Genomic DNA, 21,126 nt, shown 5'->3' with positions numbered 1-21,126 from the left:
GATATTTCTCTCTTCAAAATAGATATCATTTATGCAAATATCAACCTGTTCATGCTACCTATCAATATAATCAAAATAGTTTTTAAATTTCAATTCTTGACAACATTGCATCACATTTTTAAAAGACCATATTTATATGTATTGAATACTTATTTTAATTCTATCCCATCTTGTAATACATATACACACACAAATAAATATACCACCATCCATTTGCATTTATAAAGTATTTCATGATTTTATTAGAAGTTAAAAATTAGGGAATATATAATTATCCTCATTACAGACGTGCACTGTCCAATGCAGCAGCCATAAGGCACATGTGGCTATTTAAATTTAAATTCATTAAGATTAAATAAAAGAAAAATGCAATTCCTCAGTCACACTGGCCATATTTCAAGTGCTCAACAGCCACATGGCTAGTGGCTACTCTACCAGACAGCACAGATACAGAACATTTCCATCACTGCAGAAAGTTTTACTTCACTGTGATAAATGATAAACTCAAGGCCTTGAAAAGGTTGAGTAACTTGCCAACAGCTAGGAAGTTACCCAAGCAGGATTCAAACTGTTTAACATTCTTATTGTTGACACATCAAATTTTCATATGTCACAAAGCTAGAAGGCTTGGCTAATATGCTGAAGGATAAAATTAATATTTATCATTCTCATATCCTGACAGGATGGTTTGGTAGGTAAAAATAATGGAAAAAGGAAAAAAAGAAAAAAGAATGGAAAAAACAGAAAAAGGTAAAGTATCTCATCCACATGATATTCTTTCCAATATCTAAAACAATTTCTGTTGCCATTAAGACTTTTGTTGTCTAAATAAATAAACATGCCCAATTTGGCTTACAACAGTTTTCAGCCTGCTCTCTATCCTACTCACATGGCTCTAGAGGTCCCCCTAGTCTACCAGAATACCTCCTAAAACGAAGTACTGAGAACTGAACAAAATATGCCACATGTATTAACAATCCACAGTACATCCAAATACAACCACGTAACTTTGGCTCATCTTGAGAAGGTAATAATTTAAAACCCCAGGTCTTTCTCACATAAATTGCTATCAACCCATGTTATTTAAAATATTATATTTCCTTCTCCCAACTCCAGTAGGAAATCATTATTTTCAATTTCGTGCTTTTCATTCTTAGGTATTTTCTTACTCTGTAACTATATATGTGCATATTCCAAAACAACATATAGTATTGTTTTCATGTTTTAAATTTTACATAAATGCAACCGTAAAGTAAGTATGCTTTTTCTAACTGCTTTTTTCAAATTGTTCGAGATTTGCAATTGTTAAAAGTAAGGCTCTGTTTTTTACATTTTCATTGTGCATAGTATTCCATTATATAAACATATTGCAATTTATGTATCTATTTTTTTACTGGACACTTTTAATGATGCTATGAACATTCTTATACGTGTCTCTGAGCACAGTGGAACTCAAAGTGTGGTCCACAGACACAGTGCTAATCCATGAGCTGTTTGTTACTAGCTCTCAATGAGACAAGGCGCTTGAGCCAGAATACACATTAATTTTGCCACTAAACACACTGTTTTTTGTTGTCTTTTTTTTTTTGCTAAGGAAGACTCGCCCTGAGCTAACATCTGCTGCCAATCTTCCTCTTTTTTTTTTGTATGTGAGCCACCACCACAGCACAGCCACTGACAGACAAGTGGTGTAGGTCCATGGCTGAGAACCAAACCTGGGCCACCAAAGCAAAACGCGTTGAACTTACCCACTAGGCCACCAGGGCTGGCCCTAAACACACTGTTTTGATTGGCTTTTTTTTGAATCATTGCAAGACCTTCTCAATGCAGACAGCATATATTGATGTACATTCTGGCACAAGCTCCTTTATCTCACCCTGGACCTGCATACTGAGTAGTAACACTGCCCTAGAGCACAAGATTAAGAACTCCTCCAGGAAATATACCTAGGAGTGGAATTACTGAGTTGTAGGATATGTACAGCACATGGCTATTTACAGAGCTATCTGCTAAGTATACCAACTTAAAATTGTATGTTTATTGGCCATTTGGGGTTCCTTTTTCCTGAATTGACGATTAAAAATTTTTCTGAATTTTCTACTTTGATATGTCTTTTTCTTATACATTTGTAGGAAGTTATTCAGGTATTTCAGCTATAACATGTTTTTGATGAACCTTGCTTTCTACAAAATTGTGCACTAAAAGTAACTGGGTTTATGGGGAAAAACAAGTTAAAGGCAGACCACTCACATAACACAACCTTTTAACCAGAACAAACATGTGTTCATTCCAAATAAATAAAATACCACTGTAAATATAGGATGTTTTTAAAAAAAGGGCGAACTTAGCTTGACATAAAGAGGATTAAGGAAGGATTGATACTGCTGGGTTATGCAGACAAAAGCCAATGCACAAAATTTGAGGAGAACTTGAAGCAAGCACTTTCAAAATAAAGCCCATGGCCTAAGTGAACTGGGTGTAAGAACATTTGGTGAAGGGGTATCCTTACCCATATTCTTCCATGGCCTGCTTCCACATATGCTCTCATCTGCTTTTATTTGATGGAGTAAAACATTAATGTGCTGAGAAATAGCATGTACAAACCAGTAAGATCATGTCGTTATATTGTCATCATCCTTCCATCTACCAATTGCAATGAGCTAGGTGCTTTACAGAAAGTCACTGAAGGCGAGCATTGTTTCAGATACCAAACCTTTGTTGTTATGTGTATTGAAAAACACTTTCAGTCTGAGGTCTAGTTTTTTACTTTTTCACAGTATCATGATGCAAAAAAGTTTTAAATTTTAAAATAGTTGAATTTGTCAACTTTCCTTTTAAATTTTTATTTGGGGGAGGGGTATCTTAGCCCCAAAAATAATTCCTTACCAAGAGGTCAAGAACATTTCTCTATATTCTTTTCAACACTTTAGATTCTGGTTTCCACAGACAGATGTTTACTGAATTTGGAACTGATTCTTATTTCAAATGTAAGATAGGGATTCAACTGTTTTTCCATATCAATAACCAATTGATCCCATTAGCATTCATTGAATAGTTCATTCTTTCTCAACTACACTGTAATACCACCTCTGGCTAATTTATTCATTTATTTAACGAACACTTACATAGCATCTATTATGTGCTGGCCCTTTCTAAAACTTAACTCATTTAAAACCTCATAACAACTCTATGAAGTTGGTAATAGTGCATCATTTTACAGATTGAGGGAGGGAAAAACTAACTTGACCAAGATCACACACTGAATTAGTGGAGGGGCTGGAACTGGAATCTTGAGAGTCTTGACTCCCAAGAGCCCATGCTCTTAACCCCCGAGCTGTGCTATCCCTCCATCTGTGCATGAGTGTTTATGGACTCTTTCTGTCCCACTGGCCAATGTCCTTTCCACACTGTTTTAATTAATAGTCTTATAATGAATTTGTATAAGACAAGCCCCCCCAGCATGGTTTTCTTCTTCATGAGTGTCTTGACTGCTCCCGGCTCTTCACTCTTTGGTCCAGATGTATTTCAGAATCAACTTGTTGAGTTACATGAAAAAACTAATTGAGATTTGATCAGGATAGTGTTAACTATACAGATTAATTTGGGGTGAAGTGACATCTTTACGACATTGAGTCTTCCTTTCCACAATACGGTACACCTCCACATTTATTTTACATCTTCTATAATATCTTTCAATAAAGTTTTAAAGTTTTGAGTATCTTTTGTAGGATTTATTCTTAACACACCTTATTGCCATCGTAGTTTCTGTTGCTGTTATTATTCTTAAAAAAAAGTTATATTTTTTTTCTTATTGAGCTATGAATGCAACTGATTTTCATATGTTGAGCTCATATCTGGTAACCCTGCTAAATTCTTATTAACTTTAATAATTTATCCAATAAATATTCTTTGCTTTTGTTTTAAAATCATTAATACATAAGTATACAATTTTACTGAAACTTTTTTCACATTTATTGAGTTAATAAGGGTCTTTCTCCTTTGTTAATGTTGTGAATTACATATATAAATTCTCTAATCTTATAGTGTCTTTGCATTCCTAATATAAATCCAATTTGGTCATGAGGCATTATCTATGTTTTAGATACCTATTGATGAATTTGGTTTGCTAATATGTTTTTGGATTTTTGCATTTATGTTCATAAATGAGAGTGTCTTCTAATTTTCTTTCTTATACTGTCCTTGTCCAATTTTGGTATCAAGTTTATGCTATTCTCATAAAATATGTGGGAGAATCTTCCATCTTTTTCTTCTTTTGGGGGAGTTTGTGACGTCAACACGGTATTCTTTGGATGTCTGGCAGAACGTTACCAAACTGTCCTTGTAGCCCTGTTTTTAGGTTTTTTTTTCAGGGTTAGTCTTAATAACTACATATAATAGTTATTAGTTGACTCAGGTTTTCTACTCCTTTTTGAATCATTTTTTATAATATTATATATTTTTTAAAACTGCCCATTTTAATTTTTTAATTGAAGAGTGTAAAATTTTTCACAGAATTTTCTGATTATTTTTCATTTCTGCCATGTCTGAAGTTATGTGTCCTTTTTCTTTCCTATACTATTTATTTTTTCCTTCCAGAGACAATCCGGCCAGAGGCTTATCTATTTCATTAGCCCTTTCAAAGAACCAACTTTTGGCTTTGTTGGTCTCCACTCTAGTGTGTAATTCTTAAATTTCATTATTTTCTTCTCTGATCTTTATTATTTTCTTCCTTCTATTTTTTTTTTTGTGTGTTTATTCTGCTATCATTTTTCTAATTTCTTAAGTAAGAAGTTGGCTTATTGCTTTTCAGTCTTTCTTTCCACTCTAACAGAAAACCAAAGATCACTCTTTAATGTCAAAAAGGTTTTCATTATTATTCAGTTCCAAGTATTTTCTAAGTTCCATTATGATTTCTTCTTTGATCCACAAGTTACTTAACAGTTTGTGAGAAGATTATTTATCTTTTATTACTGATGTCTAACAAGTGGTCAGACAAAAGCTTTCTGTATGGTACTAATTTTTTGTAGTTTGCTAAGACTTGCTTTATTGGCATAGTACATAATCAATTTCTATCATACTTCATGCACGCTTGAAAAGAAAATGTACTAATTGCTGGGTGCAGACACACACACACACACTCCCACACACCCACACCCATTAGATCAAACCTGTTAACTATATTGCTCAGTTTTTCTAGGTCTTAACTCATTTTGTGTGTGTCTGCTTGAGTCAATGAGAAGTGAGTTGAAATTTCCCATTATAACAGATTTGTCAATTTTTTCTGATTATTCTATAAATAATGAGACTATGTTCTTAGGTACACAAAAAATTGAATTTTATATACTTTTATCATCATATCATACTGATAATACTTTTTGCTATAAAGTTATTTTGTGCAATATTAATTTAGGTTAGTTTTTAGTTAATATTTGCCTGGACAGTTTTCTATCCCCTTACTTTCATATTTTTCTATATCCTTATGTTTAAGTATGTTGCTTATCAACAGCACATCCCAATCTTTCAATCTGTTTTCAACTGGTGAGTCTGTTCTATTTAGATTTATTATATTTACTGATACTGGGTTTATTTTTTCCTCTTTATTTTGTACTATTTACCATTTTCTCTATGCTTTCCCCCAATTCCACCTCCTACCTTTAAATAAAATTCCACCTTACTCCTTTTATTGGCTTGGAAGTTATAGTTTTCTATTCTTTTTTTTGTTAAATAATTTTTTTTACCTAAAATTTTTCCTGTGTTGCTCTAAAACCAAGACCACTTTATGAGAAACCAGATAGGCTTTGAAGTCAAACAGACATGGCTCTTCCGTTCACTAGCCATGCGACCTTCGAGAGATTTCCTATGGTTCCTCAGCTTATTTCCTGAATTGTAAAAGAGACTGTTACAAGGCTTACATGAGATAACCTATTTAAGAAGCTATGGACAATACCTGGGGTTATAGTAAAAGCTTAACAAATGGTAGATTTCTGGATACAAACAGATGTAGGCTTAAATCTTGGTTCTAGCAGGAAAAAAAGATTATTATTATTATTATTTTTATTTTATTGAGGTCATAATAGTTTGTAACATTGTGAAATTTCAGTTGTACATTATTATTTGTCAATATCATATATATGTGCCCCTTTACCCTTTATGTACACCTCCCCACTCCCTTCCCCTCTGGTAACCACTAATCTGTTCTCTTTGTCCATGTATTTGTTTATCTTCCACGTATGAGTGAAATCATCCAGTGTTTGTCTTTCTCTGTCCGGCTTATCTCGCTTAACATAATACCCTCAAGTTCCATCCATGTTGTTGCAAATGGGATGATTTTGAGAAAGACCACTAATTTTTAAGAAATGAGGGGAGAAAGTTTCAATGAAGAAGAAACCATTTCAGCCCTAACTACAGTATCTGAAACTTTGAGAAAGATCTTTTACTCTGGTTTCAACTCGGTTAACTTGGTAAACATAAACTTACCCTTTGTGATATATGCATAGACAGGGCAGTCGTGCTATAGTATCCCCCTGCTGCAGCTCTTCAAGGCATATTGCACATTCCCCAGCATCTTTACTCAGTACATCCTCTGAGGAAAGAGAAAATGAATTCAGGACAATAAAACTGAGAGAAGAATTACGTGAATGCTAATTTATAAAGAGTGGTGTCTGGCATATTTGGTCAGAAATACATAAAACTCAGCACTCATATTTGAAATACTATTCATAAATTAGTGAGTAATGTTTACATTTACTTATAGACAGTCTCTCTCATTTCTATTTCATTGAAGCATTACAGTAAGCAAGAACAATACAGAATCCTTCAAATTGCAAAGGATTTTGCTATAAAACTTTATCAAAGTCAGTTATTTGTAATTTACAATTCATTTTCCTTCTCTTATTAATCAATATTAATTTCGTGCCCAAGATAGCTCAAAAAAGTTTAGAGTGTAATGTGAATGAAAAGACATGAAAATAGTATTATAATTTTTTAAACTCTAAATAACAAAATCAGATAAGTTAAAGAATCACCCGCAATGTAGGACTTTTTAAAAACATCTGCTTAACTCAAGAAAATGCAAAGGTAGATCAAAGATTTTGTGTAGATTCTCAAAGAAACTTTTGGAAACTTGAGGATTTCAAAGACTGGTTGCAACAATTCTTAATCCTTTTCCATGACAATGTTAAGCCTACTCTAGGCAGCAATTAGAGTGGCTTCCAGAGGGTCCTGCAGGGTATTTAAACACTGTTTAAAATACTCCTATGGTAAAACTCTTTATAAAGCAAAAACTTATTTTGGAAAAAAAAGTTCCCTCAACTTAACGTTTTATACTGAAAATTTAATTCCAGTTATATTTTATTAACGTTAAATTTTATTTTTTAAAAGGATATTGCCTAAAATAGAGTATGTTAGCCAGATACACTTTGTGACTCTTTTTAAATGAGAAATAACTAAAACATGCCATTACTGAAGAGTATACAGAAACTGTTGAAGAGTATACATTCTCACTAAGTTTCAAGAATGAAAAGTTTAAAGCAGGAATGTGCAATATGAATTTATTCCACAAATAAATAAATTACTGGTTTTGGGAAATAAAAATCAAATAAGCTACAGGGGAAAGACTGCACCAATCTCTACCTAAATGATGAAAGACAGAGCAAGGTAGGGATGTTTCCTAAAATTAAGTATTTGTCTGGTAGTTGTACACCTCCTATAAAAATCAACAAATTTAATTGTACACATATCTGTAACAGCTCCTTGCAGAAAAATTCATTCTATAAGAAGTAGTTCCCCCTTTAGTTACTCATTTTGAGACAGCACACTACGAGGAAGCACAGATTTATTTGGTCTGTAGAAGGGAAGGCACCAGCAGATGATTTACCCATAAGGCTGGAGGGGATAAGAGGGCAACTTTCGCAGAAAACGGAAAGGGCCTTGGCAAGAAGGGCTTATGCTTTCAGAATCTAGGGAATATAGTTGAAGTGATTTTAGCTAACTATTGGGTAGCTCACAAGCTAATATATCACAATCAGACACTTAATCAGAAAAAGATTTCTGGACAAGTAAAGCTGGGTAAATGGAAAATGCTGCTTATTAACACCCTCCTCAAGAGCCCTCTATTTTTCTTTTCTTGGCCCTGGTGGTCCCAGCCACTACCCTCACTCCACCCCAACCCCGCGCCAACCCAAAGTCTTTCCTCCTTCTCTTGATCTCCATTTTTTTCTTACTGTTCTCAATAGCCTTCCACAGACAGGGAATCAGCCTAATGTAAAGCATCTAACTAGTGATAAAGTTAATTAGTATATTGGGACTGACAAAATGGAGGCCGCCTCAATGGCCCTGCCCACATCACAAATCTAAACCTAAAACACCCTAGACTTATGGGAAACACCTCACTGTCAAGAAAACCGAACATACACCAATCACAACCCTCCACATCCACTCTAGCTAGCTGAGCTTACCCTAGATATGACCCCCGAGCTTATTAGGAAATCCCCACCCTCCTAGCCAATCATGCCTGGTTTCCGCTTTGCCTCTTCTAACAGTCTGTAAAACTCACTCTTGCTCAAATTCCTTGGGAATCGCTTGTTAGGCACTGTACTCCCCCAATCCATGGATTGTGTTCCCTTGAATAAAGGACATCAAACTTGTTACTAAATGGTTTTAGTTTTGTCATTTGACACTAGGATGACAGCAGTGAGAACAAAAAGAAAAGGATCTGAAGGAAACACTAAAAGATCTTATAATTCCAAATAATATGGTATATTCTCACCACTTAGATTTTTTCACCATAAAGATATACCACATAATAATGAATCCAAGTTCCACAACAAACTCCAAAAAATCAATGATCACTTTTTATGAAGCCTAAGAAGATATCAATGATTATAAGACACACCATTAGTGTTATACACCACCAAGTAAAAAAAATGCTTCCATTAAACTACAACACAAATCAATTTTAAGACGTCTCATTTTTCAGAGCTTTTAAAGTATGAAAAAGAAGTGTATCAGAATCGATGGAATAGGGTATCACATTTTCTACCTTTTGGAATATATTAACAATGCATCTAGATTTAAGTCTAAATAAACTATAACATCTCAATTATCATAAATTAAGAAAATGAGATAGACCAGCTTTTAAAAAATAAAAAGTATTGCCACATTTTTGCCACATAAGTCTGTGTAATGGATTCTCAACACCAAATGAAAATAAGTAGAAATCCACTAAGTACAGGCTTCAGAATGCATTGCTCACAGAAAAATAACTGTCTTACAATACTTTTATGCTGATTTATGACTACCAAGTCTCCTTTCTTTATTGCAATAGGTTTTTTAAAATTTCTGAGCTGGTAAAATTTTAACATCTTAAAAGGCTTATTAGGTTTTATCCTGTTTCTAAGAAAATTTATTTACAGTAAAACAAAGACAAATCCAATCTGCATATAATTAACAGAATGATATATATTTTAAGTATATAATGTTATGTTTTGCAGATATTACGTTAAAAAAAATCTTTTTAGTTTACTCTAGAATGTCATAAAGTCAGTCATTTTAATCATAAGCTCCCTAAGACCTAGGAATGAAAAATAATCAGGACTGTATTTTCTGTTAAGAAAGGTACACCTATACACAAGAACATGCCAAACACATGAATTTCAATGCAGAAGCAGCCCAATGTCCACTGTAAATAGATCTGAGTGAAATGATCTCTGCTCAGAAAATTAAAAGCTAATGTTAACATATTATAGCCACTGCTCAACTGCATTTTGATGAGCAACTGAGTTAAAAGACACTCCACTCTCACGGCAAAACCTCACAGTTACTGTCTCCAATAGCAAATGCTTAATTTTCAAATTTGAAAGTCTTATTTCCAATAGATCTGTCTTTGTTTGAAAGTATTTCTCATTTCTGAAAATTCACTATGCAATACGATTAATTTTTGCATAGCTGGGGTTTGCTAGAGTAGTCCTCTCTCCCCTCTATTGTGACATTGTTTTTTCATTCAAAGGGAAGTTTTGAGCTTAGTAAGGTGACACATTCAGAATTAAACAGGGCCTGGAAATACCACTAGATCCAGAACACTGAAGCATCTTCAAGGCACCTGGGAAAAGATTATTAAAAACCTTGGGGCTGGCCCAGTGGTGCAGCGGTTAAGTTTGCACACTCCGCTTCAGCGGCCCCAGGTTTCGCAGGGTCGGGTCCTGGGCGCAGACTGACACACCACTTGCCAAGCCATGCTGTGGTGGCGTCCTACATAAAGTAGAGGAAGATGGGCACAGATGTTAGCCCAGGGCCAATCTTCCTCAGCAAAAAGAGGAGGATTGGCAACAGATGTTAGCTCAGGGCTAATCTTCCTCACACACACACACACAAAATCTTTAGCCAATCAATTGAAAACATTCATGAAGATATTACCTACAAGCAAGAAGGGGTCAATGCTTTAGGACTGGAATACATTGAGGGCAGACTACTAACTAGCTAAAATTGATAACAGAGAAGCAGAGAAGGGAATACTAATATATTTAACTACCATAGTTGGCTAGTTTGGATTCCCCCCTCCACAGGCACTGATCGACAGAGAGACGTTAGAGATTGTGAACAGAAACTATACTTGTGTTGCTTTTTCAAAAGTGTTGTTGACGTCCTGCCTAAACATCTGGAACAGTAAGTTAAATCAGTGTATTGCTTATCCGTCTAATTCTCTGTCTTATTCATTCACAGTCTATGCATTAATTTATAGCTGTACTGATATAGAAAAAGAATTAAACCCAGAAGAGAGCAATGATTTTCAACCAGAGGTGGGCACCAGCATCACTTGGGCAATGCATTCTGTCTCAATACAGAAAAAAAAAAATTACATAGACCTGGGCCCCATCTCTAGCGATTCTGAAATATACACCTGCCTCAGAAACACAATTGGTATCAAGCGAACAGCATGTTGAAGTAGAAAGAGCACAAGATTTAAAGTGGAAAACTTAATATGAATTTCCATTCTCACTATTAGTTAGCTATGTAACCTCCAAAATGTTGGTCAACCTTCAGCTTCCTTTTACTCTTCTTTAATATTAGTATAATAAAGGTACTCACAATATTATAGAGATAAAATTTTAAAGAATTATGCAAAAAACTTTAAAAGTTATAAAAATATACAAATTATTAGTTCTTATTATCATTATCAGAAAGTACTTTACCGACTTCTCCAAAAACAAAGTTGGTCATTTTTCTATTTCTTTTTCTCCCCATTCTGGTGTTCTAGTTGTTTCAACTTTACACAATGTCATAAATAATCCCATGGCCACCAGAAACTTCTACAGGATACTCCTGACATAGCCATTTCTAGAGACCTATTATAACAGCCAGGCTGGGAACAATTCCATGCGAACAACACTACCTAATTAGTTTTTAATGTTTTGGCTTCATTCTATATTTAAAAGCATTATAAATGTCCGCTCTGTTACATGCTTTCAGACCTATTTAAGTCTTTTATCAATCCTACGAGGTAACTAATGTTACCTCCATTTTACAGATAAGGAAACCGAGGCTCAAAGAAGTAACTTTACTAGAAGTTTCTAAACTAGTAAATCCTGGGGTCAGTATTCAAATTTAGGCTAAGTCCTTGGCCTTTTTACCACTTCATGAATTTTGCTACAAGAAACAATTTCACTTTAAAATAGCAAAAATACTCAAGCAAATGAGCTGTTCTAGGCAACTTTAAGTTTGAAACACTCAAGATGGTGATGACTACATATTTAGGGGAAGTATGCTGAAGACTAGTCATATGCTTCACCTTCTGGAGTTTAATATTCAACTGTTGTAAAAAGGTATCAGAAACGAGCTTTTTTACTGCTTACACTTTATTGCTTACTTCCTTCTACTGGACAGGACAAGAGCCCTGTGCAATAGAACTTCCTAAGAGGACAGCAACAATCTTTTCTCTGTGCTGTCCCAAATGGTAGCTACTAGTCACATACGGCCTGAAAACAGCACTTGAAATGTGGCCAGTACAACTTTGCATTTTATTTAATTTTTAGCAAATTATGAAACTTTAAAATATATAGTAAAGAACATACACATATAAACTAATTAAAAACTTCTGTAAATTGGTATTTCACTTATAGCCTCAAGCTGTTAATGTGCATTGCCCAAAGAAATTACTTAAAATTCAAGCAGCCAAATATGCAAAATTAAAATATTTAGCAATTACAAGCACATATCCATATAGTTACTACAGATCAAGACAACATGAAAAAAAGCAGACAGCCAAAATCCTTTCAGGGGGAAAAAAAAAAAGAAAGAAAACAACAAATAAGACCAAATTTGTTAGACGCAGCCAAGAAAACTCCATGCGAAAATTTCATAATCATCACAACTATTTTCAGATTAAGCATCCAAAGAGGTATATGATCTTTTCAGCAAAATACAATGCCAAGCACTATTATGGATCAGGCATTTTACCTGAAGACTTATTTTTTGTTCTTGCACCCTCAATGATAGCAGTAGAAAACAAAAACAGCTGAAATGTGAAATAATCCCTAGAAAAATCAAGAATTAAAAAAGTTCACAATATTAGTAAGAAGAAATCACTCAAAGAATGAAAAGTTGGGGCTCATACATACTTTCAGGTATAAATTTATCTCTAATGCACTTAAAAGAAGCAGTTAACATTAATATTCTAAATTATAGATTCATGAGCTGTTACTGTATTCAAATATTATAAGGGGAATTAAAAATGACATTTAACAAAGGGAAACTGCCATTTTCACTGTAAGACAAATATATCAATAAAAACATGGGAATAACCTTTATTAAACTGTCTAAAACTCAAAATTCCTGGTTAGTGTCAGTTTTTATCCTTTTTAGAAACTTATTCTGGTTCCACTAGGAATTACTGGCTTCCTGTACCTAGATGCCAGTGACAAATACGGCATCAATGCTTTCTTTACTTTATAAATATAACTGAGAACTGACTAAACACATAGCCCTTTTCATCTGCATTGTTAGAAACTTAATTGAAAATTAAGACTAATTCTTCAAAAGGAGATAGATAGAACTTGTGACTCTTTTGATGACTTTTAAAGAAAAATGTGAACCTTTAGGAATATTTTGGAAATTGACAATTGGCGCCTTCTCCAAAATGTAAGTAAAGTAAAATGGAACCCAAACTATAAACTCTAAAAGGTAAAATATACAAAAGGAACACTAACTCAATACTTATAGATTTAGCTTTTTGGACCTTTTTGTTCCTAATTTGGCTAGAAAAGCTAGCTCAGGATTAGGTTTTATAAAATCAGGTACCTAACAAGCTGTAAGAAGTCATACAAGCCACCTAAGAAATTATTAGATTACCAAATTATTCCCCAATCTTCAAATCATATTAACTTTCCTACTCCCCCCTGTCACAATTCAACAATAAACCAAAATTCAAAACCAATTACACTGATTTGCTAAACCCTAAACAAGTGTTTTCCTAAATAAGATGTCCACATTAAAAAGTAAAAAAATATTTGGAAACTGCTGAATATATATAACAACATAAAACATACTTTGAACTAAACTTAAGTTTCAGGTTCATTTTTGTTTTGAATCACTGCAGAAAGAAAAACATCAGTCCTAAAAAAACAAAAAAGCTTATTTTCAAGCTTAATTTATTACTGTATACTTTTTAAATTAGATTAATGTATTAAATTATAATGTAGGCTCTTTATGGCAACAAAAAGGAGTTAAGCAATCTGGATAATATGATGTAGCACAACAAAAAACGAGTGTTACTTATACAGACAGTTCTAGGTTCAAATTCCAGCTCTTCAAACTAAAAATGTAATGGGGATAACAATACCTACCTCATGTGGTAGTGGTAAGAATTAAATAAGATAATACCTGTTAAATATCTAGTACTGTACCTGGCAAGGAGCAGGTATGTTCTGAATGCTATGTGATTACTGGCAGGAAAGCACTCTTCCTGAGTTCGTTTTCTTCAATCTAAAGAAATGATGAAACCTGCTCAACCAGTCTCTATAAGATTGTTGTGAAGATCTAACGAGATAATGCAAACGGAAGGCAGTCTCATGGAAAAAGAACAGGCTTCAACTTTGGACAATGCACCAATCTCTTTGAGGCTCATTTTCTTCAAATAAATTGCAGGTCATAAATAGCTATATCTCACATGGTCTTTAATATTGATAATTAAAAATAAAAGAGCTAATGAATGTGAAAATACTTATAAGGCTGTAACTAAATGTAAGCTGAATATAAACAAAATTTTACTACAGCATTGTTGAAGTAAACTGAAAAATGTCAACTCAAATGGTATTACAGCAGGCAACAATACATATTATGTTATGTCAGAACTACCTCAGATTTATGATCTAGGATTCTATCATTTTGTTAGGATGCATTTGAGGGGGAGTATTACAACGTGTATGTCTACTGCTTTTGCTGATTGGGGCTCAAGTGTAATAGTCTTTCCCTTCTGCTACCTCCTGAGGCCGTAGATAATTAGCAGGCTGACTGATAAATATTGTACAAGGGTCACAAACTCAAAAGCCTCAAGGGGGAAAGCGAGAAAATGTTTAAGACGTAGCTCATCTTCTTAACTATCTTATAAGAAAAAAAGAACAGCATCGTTGTAATAATAAATGCCAAGTGAATTTAGCCTTAGTTTTAGGTATTAATAGGTAATCATAACAAACTCGTGCACACAGTCCTATTAAAGGGGTATGTGCTACTATAGCAGAATGCCATGAGGGAATGAAGGCCCAGTGTGGTCAGATATTATATATTTAAAGCAGCTGCAAATTTAAGTTTTTAGGTGAAATTTCTCATTTTCAAAATATTGACTCAAAAAACATTTTTTTTTCTTTTTGGTGAGGAAGATCAGCCCTGAGCTAACATCCAATGCCAACCCTCCTCTGTTTTGCTGAGGAAGATTGGCCCTAGGCTAACATCTGTGCCCATCTTCCTCTACTTTATATGGGACGTGGTCACAGCATGGCTTGACAAGCGGTGAGTCAGTGCGCACCAGGCATTGGAACCTGCGAACCCCAGGCTGCCGCAGCAGAGCGCGTGCTCTTAACCACTATGCCACCAGGCCAGCCCTCAAAAAACATTTTTGATACACAAAAATCTCTGTGACCCAGATGTAGCCAATACTTTACAACCTCTGTATTAAAGAAACGAAGTAAATTTCACAAGGGCAGGGAACCCTGTAGGCTTCGCTTACTCCAGCACTTAGCATAGTTTTTTGCACACCGTTAAGTGCTCAATAAATATTTTTTGAACAGCTAATGAAGTGAAAGATCGCAGGAGACTTGGGAAAACACCAAGCAACAAATGCACAGCCAATGGACAGAAAATGCCCCAAAGCCAGGGGGCTGCTATTTCAGTGACTTGGGCACTTTGTTTGCAGTCTGGTGAGTCAGCTGAGATCAGATCTATTTTTCTTGTGCGTGTGTGAGGAAGACTGGCCCTGAGCTAACATCTGCCAATCCTCCTCTTTTTTTTTTTTCTGCTGAGGAAGACTGGCCCTGGACCAACATCCATGCCCAACTTCCTCTACTTTATATGGGACGCCACCACAGCATGGCTCCACAAGTAGTGCGTCGGTGCACACCCGGGATCTGAACCTGTGAACCCCGGGCTGCCACAGCGGAGCGTGCACACTTAACCGCTTGCGCCACCAGGCCAGCCCCCAGATCTATTTTTTTTTCAAGTGTACCGATTTCTCTATCCAAGAGGTTCCTATCAGCCAATCAACCAGAAAGCACTGAATATATGCCAAGTTTGTCAACAAATACTTACAGGTTGATTAGTACGTATGGGTCAAGTATTAAAAGTATGTAGTCAGAGAGAAGATATTTAAAATGTCCAGTCCTGAGACAATAAAGCAAAGTGCGAAACTCACATGTATCTGGAAAAAGCAAGAAGCTGAGAACCAACAGCTCTGACAATAACAGTCATGTAACATTAACAATTGAGAGTTCTTTCTTGATCCCCTTTTACCCTACGACTAAATTTCTAAAATCACTGTGACTAACTGCCAGATCCTGGAGAATATAAATCTAGATTCATCTGAAACCTCAGGAAATGAAACCACATGAAAATCAAGAAAGAGCAAGTACGAAATGGACTTTTTAAAAAACAGTTCTAAGAAGAGGGAAAATACACTGATTTGGAAAGAGGTTTATTTCTTTTCAATGAGCCTGCTCAAAATCTACCCATCTTTAAGTTGCCCGGGCAGTCAGTAGTACCTGAATGAACCCCACTGGGTCAAGGCAGAAGGCTGCTCTGACAATGGAAGGAAAACTACGAAGTGGGGTTGAGGATGGAAAATTCTTTCCTCACATCTTCAAACAACAGGCCTTAGTGGGTGCCAAGCTAATGACCACCAGAGAATATCTTCCATCTTCTTCTATTTGAGAAAGAAATAACAGTATGACCTACATGTGTGTTGAGAGATTCTACAACTGCTCACATTATGTAACAGAAAAAAAAGTCATAAGCTATCTAAGTGCACACAGCAATGTGAATGAAGGTGAACCAAGCTGAAAAATTGAAATAGACATCTACTATAGTGTCAGAACAAACGGAAGGAAAGAAGGAAGGGAAGGAGGGAGGGGGGCGGGGGGGATGATGACTTTGTAAGTAAAAGTTCCTAGAACCAAAACACAATTTTTTAACTTAATATTTCAGAGGAAAGGAAAAGAAGGTCATTGTAGAAAACTAAATTAGTAATCTAGAATAAATATCATGTAAGTAAATCTAAAACAACAAAAAACTATGAATGAAAACATAAGACACAAAGGACAAATCCAGGAGCTCTAATATTGAAATTATAGGAATCACAGGAAGAGAAAGGGGAACAGAGAAAGAAATATTAATCAAAGAAATACTAGAAGAAAATAATCCCTGAGCTGACTGAAGACTTGAGTTTTAGCCTGAAAGGGCTCATGAAGTCCCAAGCAGGATTAGAGATGGGAGTAGGATAGAAAAACATTTAAATAGATGCCCTGGGAAAAAACAGAATTTCCAATCTTTAAAAAAAGAAATCAATCTGCAAGCTTCCAAATGGAAAGAACAGGTAACTTAAAATGAAAAAATAATGACACCCAGGCTAGACTTCTCACCTATAATACTGGGAGTTAGAGAACAGAACAATTTTATAGACTTAAAGGAAAAAAAATAACTGAAATAAAAATATCCTATATTCAGCCAAGACAGTATTCATACATGAAGGCAAACAAAAAACATTTGGGCATCCAATAGCTCATTAAGTATACCATCTATGAAAGGCTTTCTAAGGAAATTATTCATAAAAAAAACACTGCATATCAGAATCTATGGAACAGAGATGAAATATCTTCAGAGAAAAATTCATACCCTTGCATACTTATGCTGAAAAATAAGAAAGGCAGAAAGGAAGGAGGACAGAAAATGAATGAATTAATACTCCCAACACAACAAACCAGGAAAAGCACACCTAAGGAAAGCAGAAGAAATAAATAATATAAACAAAAGCCTAATAAATGAATTAGAAAACAGAAAAAAAGAGACCCAAGGGAATCTAAGAGCTTATTCTTTGGAAAACAACGACAACAACAATCAAAATAGCCAATAATAAAAAGGATGAGGAGGAGTAAACACAAATACAAAAATTAGGAAAAAATTGGGAAACAATCACATAATGGTAGAAAGTAAAGAATCCACAAGAGATTACTTTGCTAACAGTATGCAGCAATGAAGTAGATAACTTTCTGGGAAGTATCAAGAAGCAAAACAGATTTAAGGCAGAAACCCAAATAGATCAATTTCTGTAGAAGAAATTAGAGATAGCTGCCTAAGAGTGATCCTCCAAAAAAGCAGGAGGCCCAGACACTTCCATAGGGAGTTATACTCAACCTTTCAAGTTCAGATGATTTGAATGTTATTTATACAGCTTCAGAGCACAGAAAAAGGAAGTCTAAATTATTTCTTCTGAAGTAAGCATAACATTGATTCTAAGACTCTAAAAAGATTACCCCCAAACTAGTCCATCTCATTTTTGCAAAAATCCTAAATAAAATACTAGCAAATACACTCCAGCACTACGCTCAAGGTAAAATACTAAAAGCATTATCAGAAATACAAATGCACATACATCCCTGACCAAGCAAGGTTTCAAGGACCACATCCCATAGACACACTCATACAAAATACCAGGAACAATTTAAACGCCCATCAACAAGGGAATGGTTAATAATTTGTGGTTCGTCCACCTATGAAATATAAGGTAATCGTAAAGAAGAATAATGAAGCTCATTTGGAATAATTTCCAGGATATATTATTTAAAAAACTCAAGGTTCTGGGGGCCGGCCAGGTGGCACAAGTGGTTAAGTGCACACGCTCCGCTGCAGCAGCCCGGGGTTTGCCGGTTTGGATCCCCGGGGGGTGCACCAACGCACTGCTTGGCAAGCCATGCTGTGGCGGCATCTCATATAAAGTAGAGGAAGATGGGCATGGATGTTAGCCCAGGGCCAGTCTTCCTCAGCAAAAAAAGAGGAGGATTGGCAGATGTTAGCTCAGGGCCGATCTTCCTCACACACACAAAAAAACACCAAAAAAACCCCCAAAAAACTCAAGGTTCAGAACTGTCTACAGCATGATATCACTGTGTAAAAAGTATGTGAGGGCAGAATATATGTATATATTTGTTTGCATATACATTAAATATCTCTGGAAGAATCACAAGAAACTGGTAGTAGTGGCCACCTCTGGAAAGGATGACTGAGGGACTGAGGTGAGAAGAGACGTCACCAGATATCCTTTATATCTCTTTGCTTTGAAACCATGCAAACATATTACCTATTCAAACATAAAATTAAAATTAATTAAAAGAAAAGAAAAGGATGAGCAAAGATAGCAGACAAATACAAATAAAAGGAAATTGTTGGGAGACAATTCTCCAAGGGTCTCTCATGTTTCTACATGTCTTAGACTATCTTTTCAAGGATCTTGGAATAGCAAACAGCCTTGGAAGACAGAGAGTGTGCCCTCCAGAGGAAAGGGCAGGCCTGCTGACTTCCCACAATAAAACATTCGGGTTCCCTAAACTCAGGGTCCCTCTTCTGTAATGTAACTCACTGAGTGTGCAGATGTCACCCAGCCCTCTTCACGTCACCCTGTGAGGACTGGGGCTTGAGGAACTGGCACAAGAAAATGCTGATATTCACGATTTACAGAGCTCAATGATGTACTCAGCCACAAAGAAAACATCAATAAATTTCAAAAATATAGATATTATGGGCAGCATTCTCTAATATCAAGATCAAAATGACTTCCCATTAAATTCCTCCCCCCCAAAATTTCTTTTCGAAACTAAGAAGCATTTTTTTTCTAGTTAACCTCTGAATCAAAGAGATTAAAAATTGAAATGAGAAATTATCTAGAAATTAACAAAAAGAACATTTCATATTAAAATCTCAGATGTAAATAAAGCCCTTATAAGAAAAATATTTCTATTTCTAAAATAATCTTATTATTAAAATTGAAAGATTAAAAAGAAATAAACTAAGCAGCTTTACTTAGTACTTGGTACTCATAAATTAGTACCTCTATTTACAATTCTAAAGTAGCTTCTTTAAAAATATCAATTAAATAAATATATGCCCTTTTAACTGGCCTAAAGTACAAAAGTACAAAAACAAAAATACACAATATTAGAATGAAAAAGGTAATACAACCAAAGATATTAAAAAGATGAAAATAATTGTAAAAAAATGTTATATGCACTGCTATGGCGATTAATTTGGAAATTTAGAGGAAAAGGATTATTTTCTAGCAAAATACAAATTCCCAAATTTATATATTCCCAGGAAGTGGAAGAACATGAAGAACATGAATACACTAATAATCAAAGAAATTAGAAAGACTGCCAAAAATCTACCTTAAAAAGGATAGATGATTTTAAAGTCAAATTCTGTGTGATATGAAAAAAACAGTACTTCCTGGGTTATTCAAATTATTCCAGAGCACAGAAAAGATGAAAAGCTTTCCAATTCATTTTACTAGCACAATCTTTAGATAGCATAAACTTGGTAGCAACGTTTTAAAAGAGGAATAGCCCATGATCAGAGTTAAATCCAACAACATTAGAAATCAGTTCAACTAAAACATTAAAAAAATCTATCAACATAATTTATCAACAAATAAAAAGGGGAGGAAAAATTAAATAAAATTAAGCTGTTTTTTTGCTCTAAGTAAAAGAGAAAGAGAGGAAAATGACATTTACACAATAAAGATGATTTACCAAAAGTCAAAGCAAACATCTTTTAAAAAGTGAAACAGTAAAGACACAGAACACAACAGGCATGCCCACTGGCACCACTATTATCTACACAGTTTTTAAGCTTCAAACTAATGCAGTTAGACAAAGAAATAAAATACGTGCATAAACACTTGAAAACATTATCTTCATTTGCAGATGACAGTTACACATCTAGGAAATCCAAGGACTCACCTAACACCAATAGCTTCTCTTTATACCAGCAAAACCAGCTTGAAATTCAAATGGCAAAAATAAATGCCATTCATAACAGTAACAAAACTATAAAATACTAGGCATATACTTAACAAATTTAACCCTAAAGATATAGGTTCTCAATGAATCAAAACAGACGTGAAGACAAACCATGTTCTTTGATAGGTAAACCGAAAATCTTAAAAAACCGCATGGAACAAAAGATAGTATACATCTTTCTTAGTGATTTAAAAAAGAGTAAAACACACTGCGTCCAATTGAGTCTTATGTTAATGAATAATAAACTACACTTTATATTCACTCATCTGTGCTCTGTATATAATAAACACAAAAAGTCTTAAGGTAGAAAATAAGACTTCATAGCAGAAGCCTTTACTGTGAGAATTCCACAATATAAAACTCAACAAAATTAACTCACATTTTCCCTCTAAAACCTGGGGAGGAGAAAATTATAGTCTTTTGTTGCTGGGGCTTACGATAGTAGCTCTCATTTCCCGAAATCTCTTTCATCCACTTTTGTATTGTTGATAATAAACTAAGATTATGTATTCCAAATTGTACATGTGCAATATATGGTAAGTTCTAGTGTGTACTGGTGGTACTTAAAATCAGAGAG

The 21,126-nt window shown here is 34.7% G+C and overlaps 1 protein-coding gene across 2 annotated transcripts in view; it reads right to left on the bottom strand.

Moving 5' to 3' along the window:
* ZNRF2 (zinc and ring finger 2) overlaps positions 1-21,126 on the bottom strand; it is an 89,119-nt gene that overhangs the window by 8,300 nt on the left and 59,693 nt on the right. For both annotated transcript variants that reach the window (XM_004419202.3, XM_087429169.1), the window contains exon 3: positions 6,478-6,583. In XM_004419202.3, coding sequence (XP_004419259.3) covers positions 6,478-6,583 — 106 coding nt within the window. The remainder of the gene's footprint in view (positions 1-6,477; positions 6,584-21,126) is intronic.

This window comes from Ceratotherium simum, chromosome 1, assembly GCF_057802395.1.
Source record: "Ceratotherium simum simum isolate JZ-2026a chromosome 1, ASM5780239v1, whole genome shotgun sequence".
Classification (NCBI taxonomy): domain Eukaryota; kingdom Metazoa; phylum Chordata; class Mammalia; order Perissodactyla; family Rhinocerotidae; genus Ceratotherium; species Ceratotherium simum.
The sequence above is the reverse complement of the archived record's forward strand: the minus strand, read 5'-3'. Positions and strand labels throughout refer to the sequence as shown.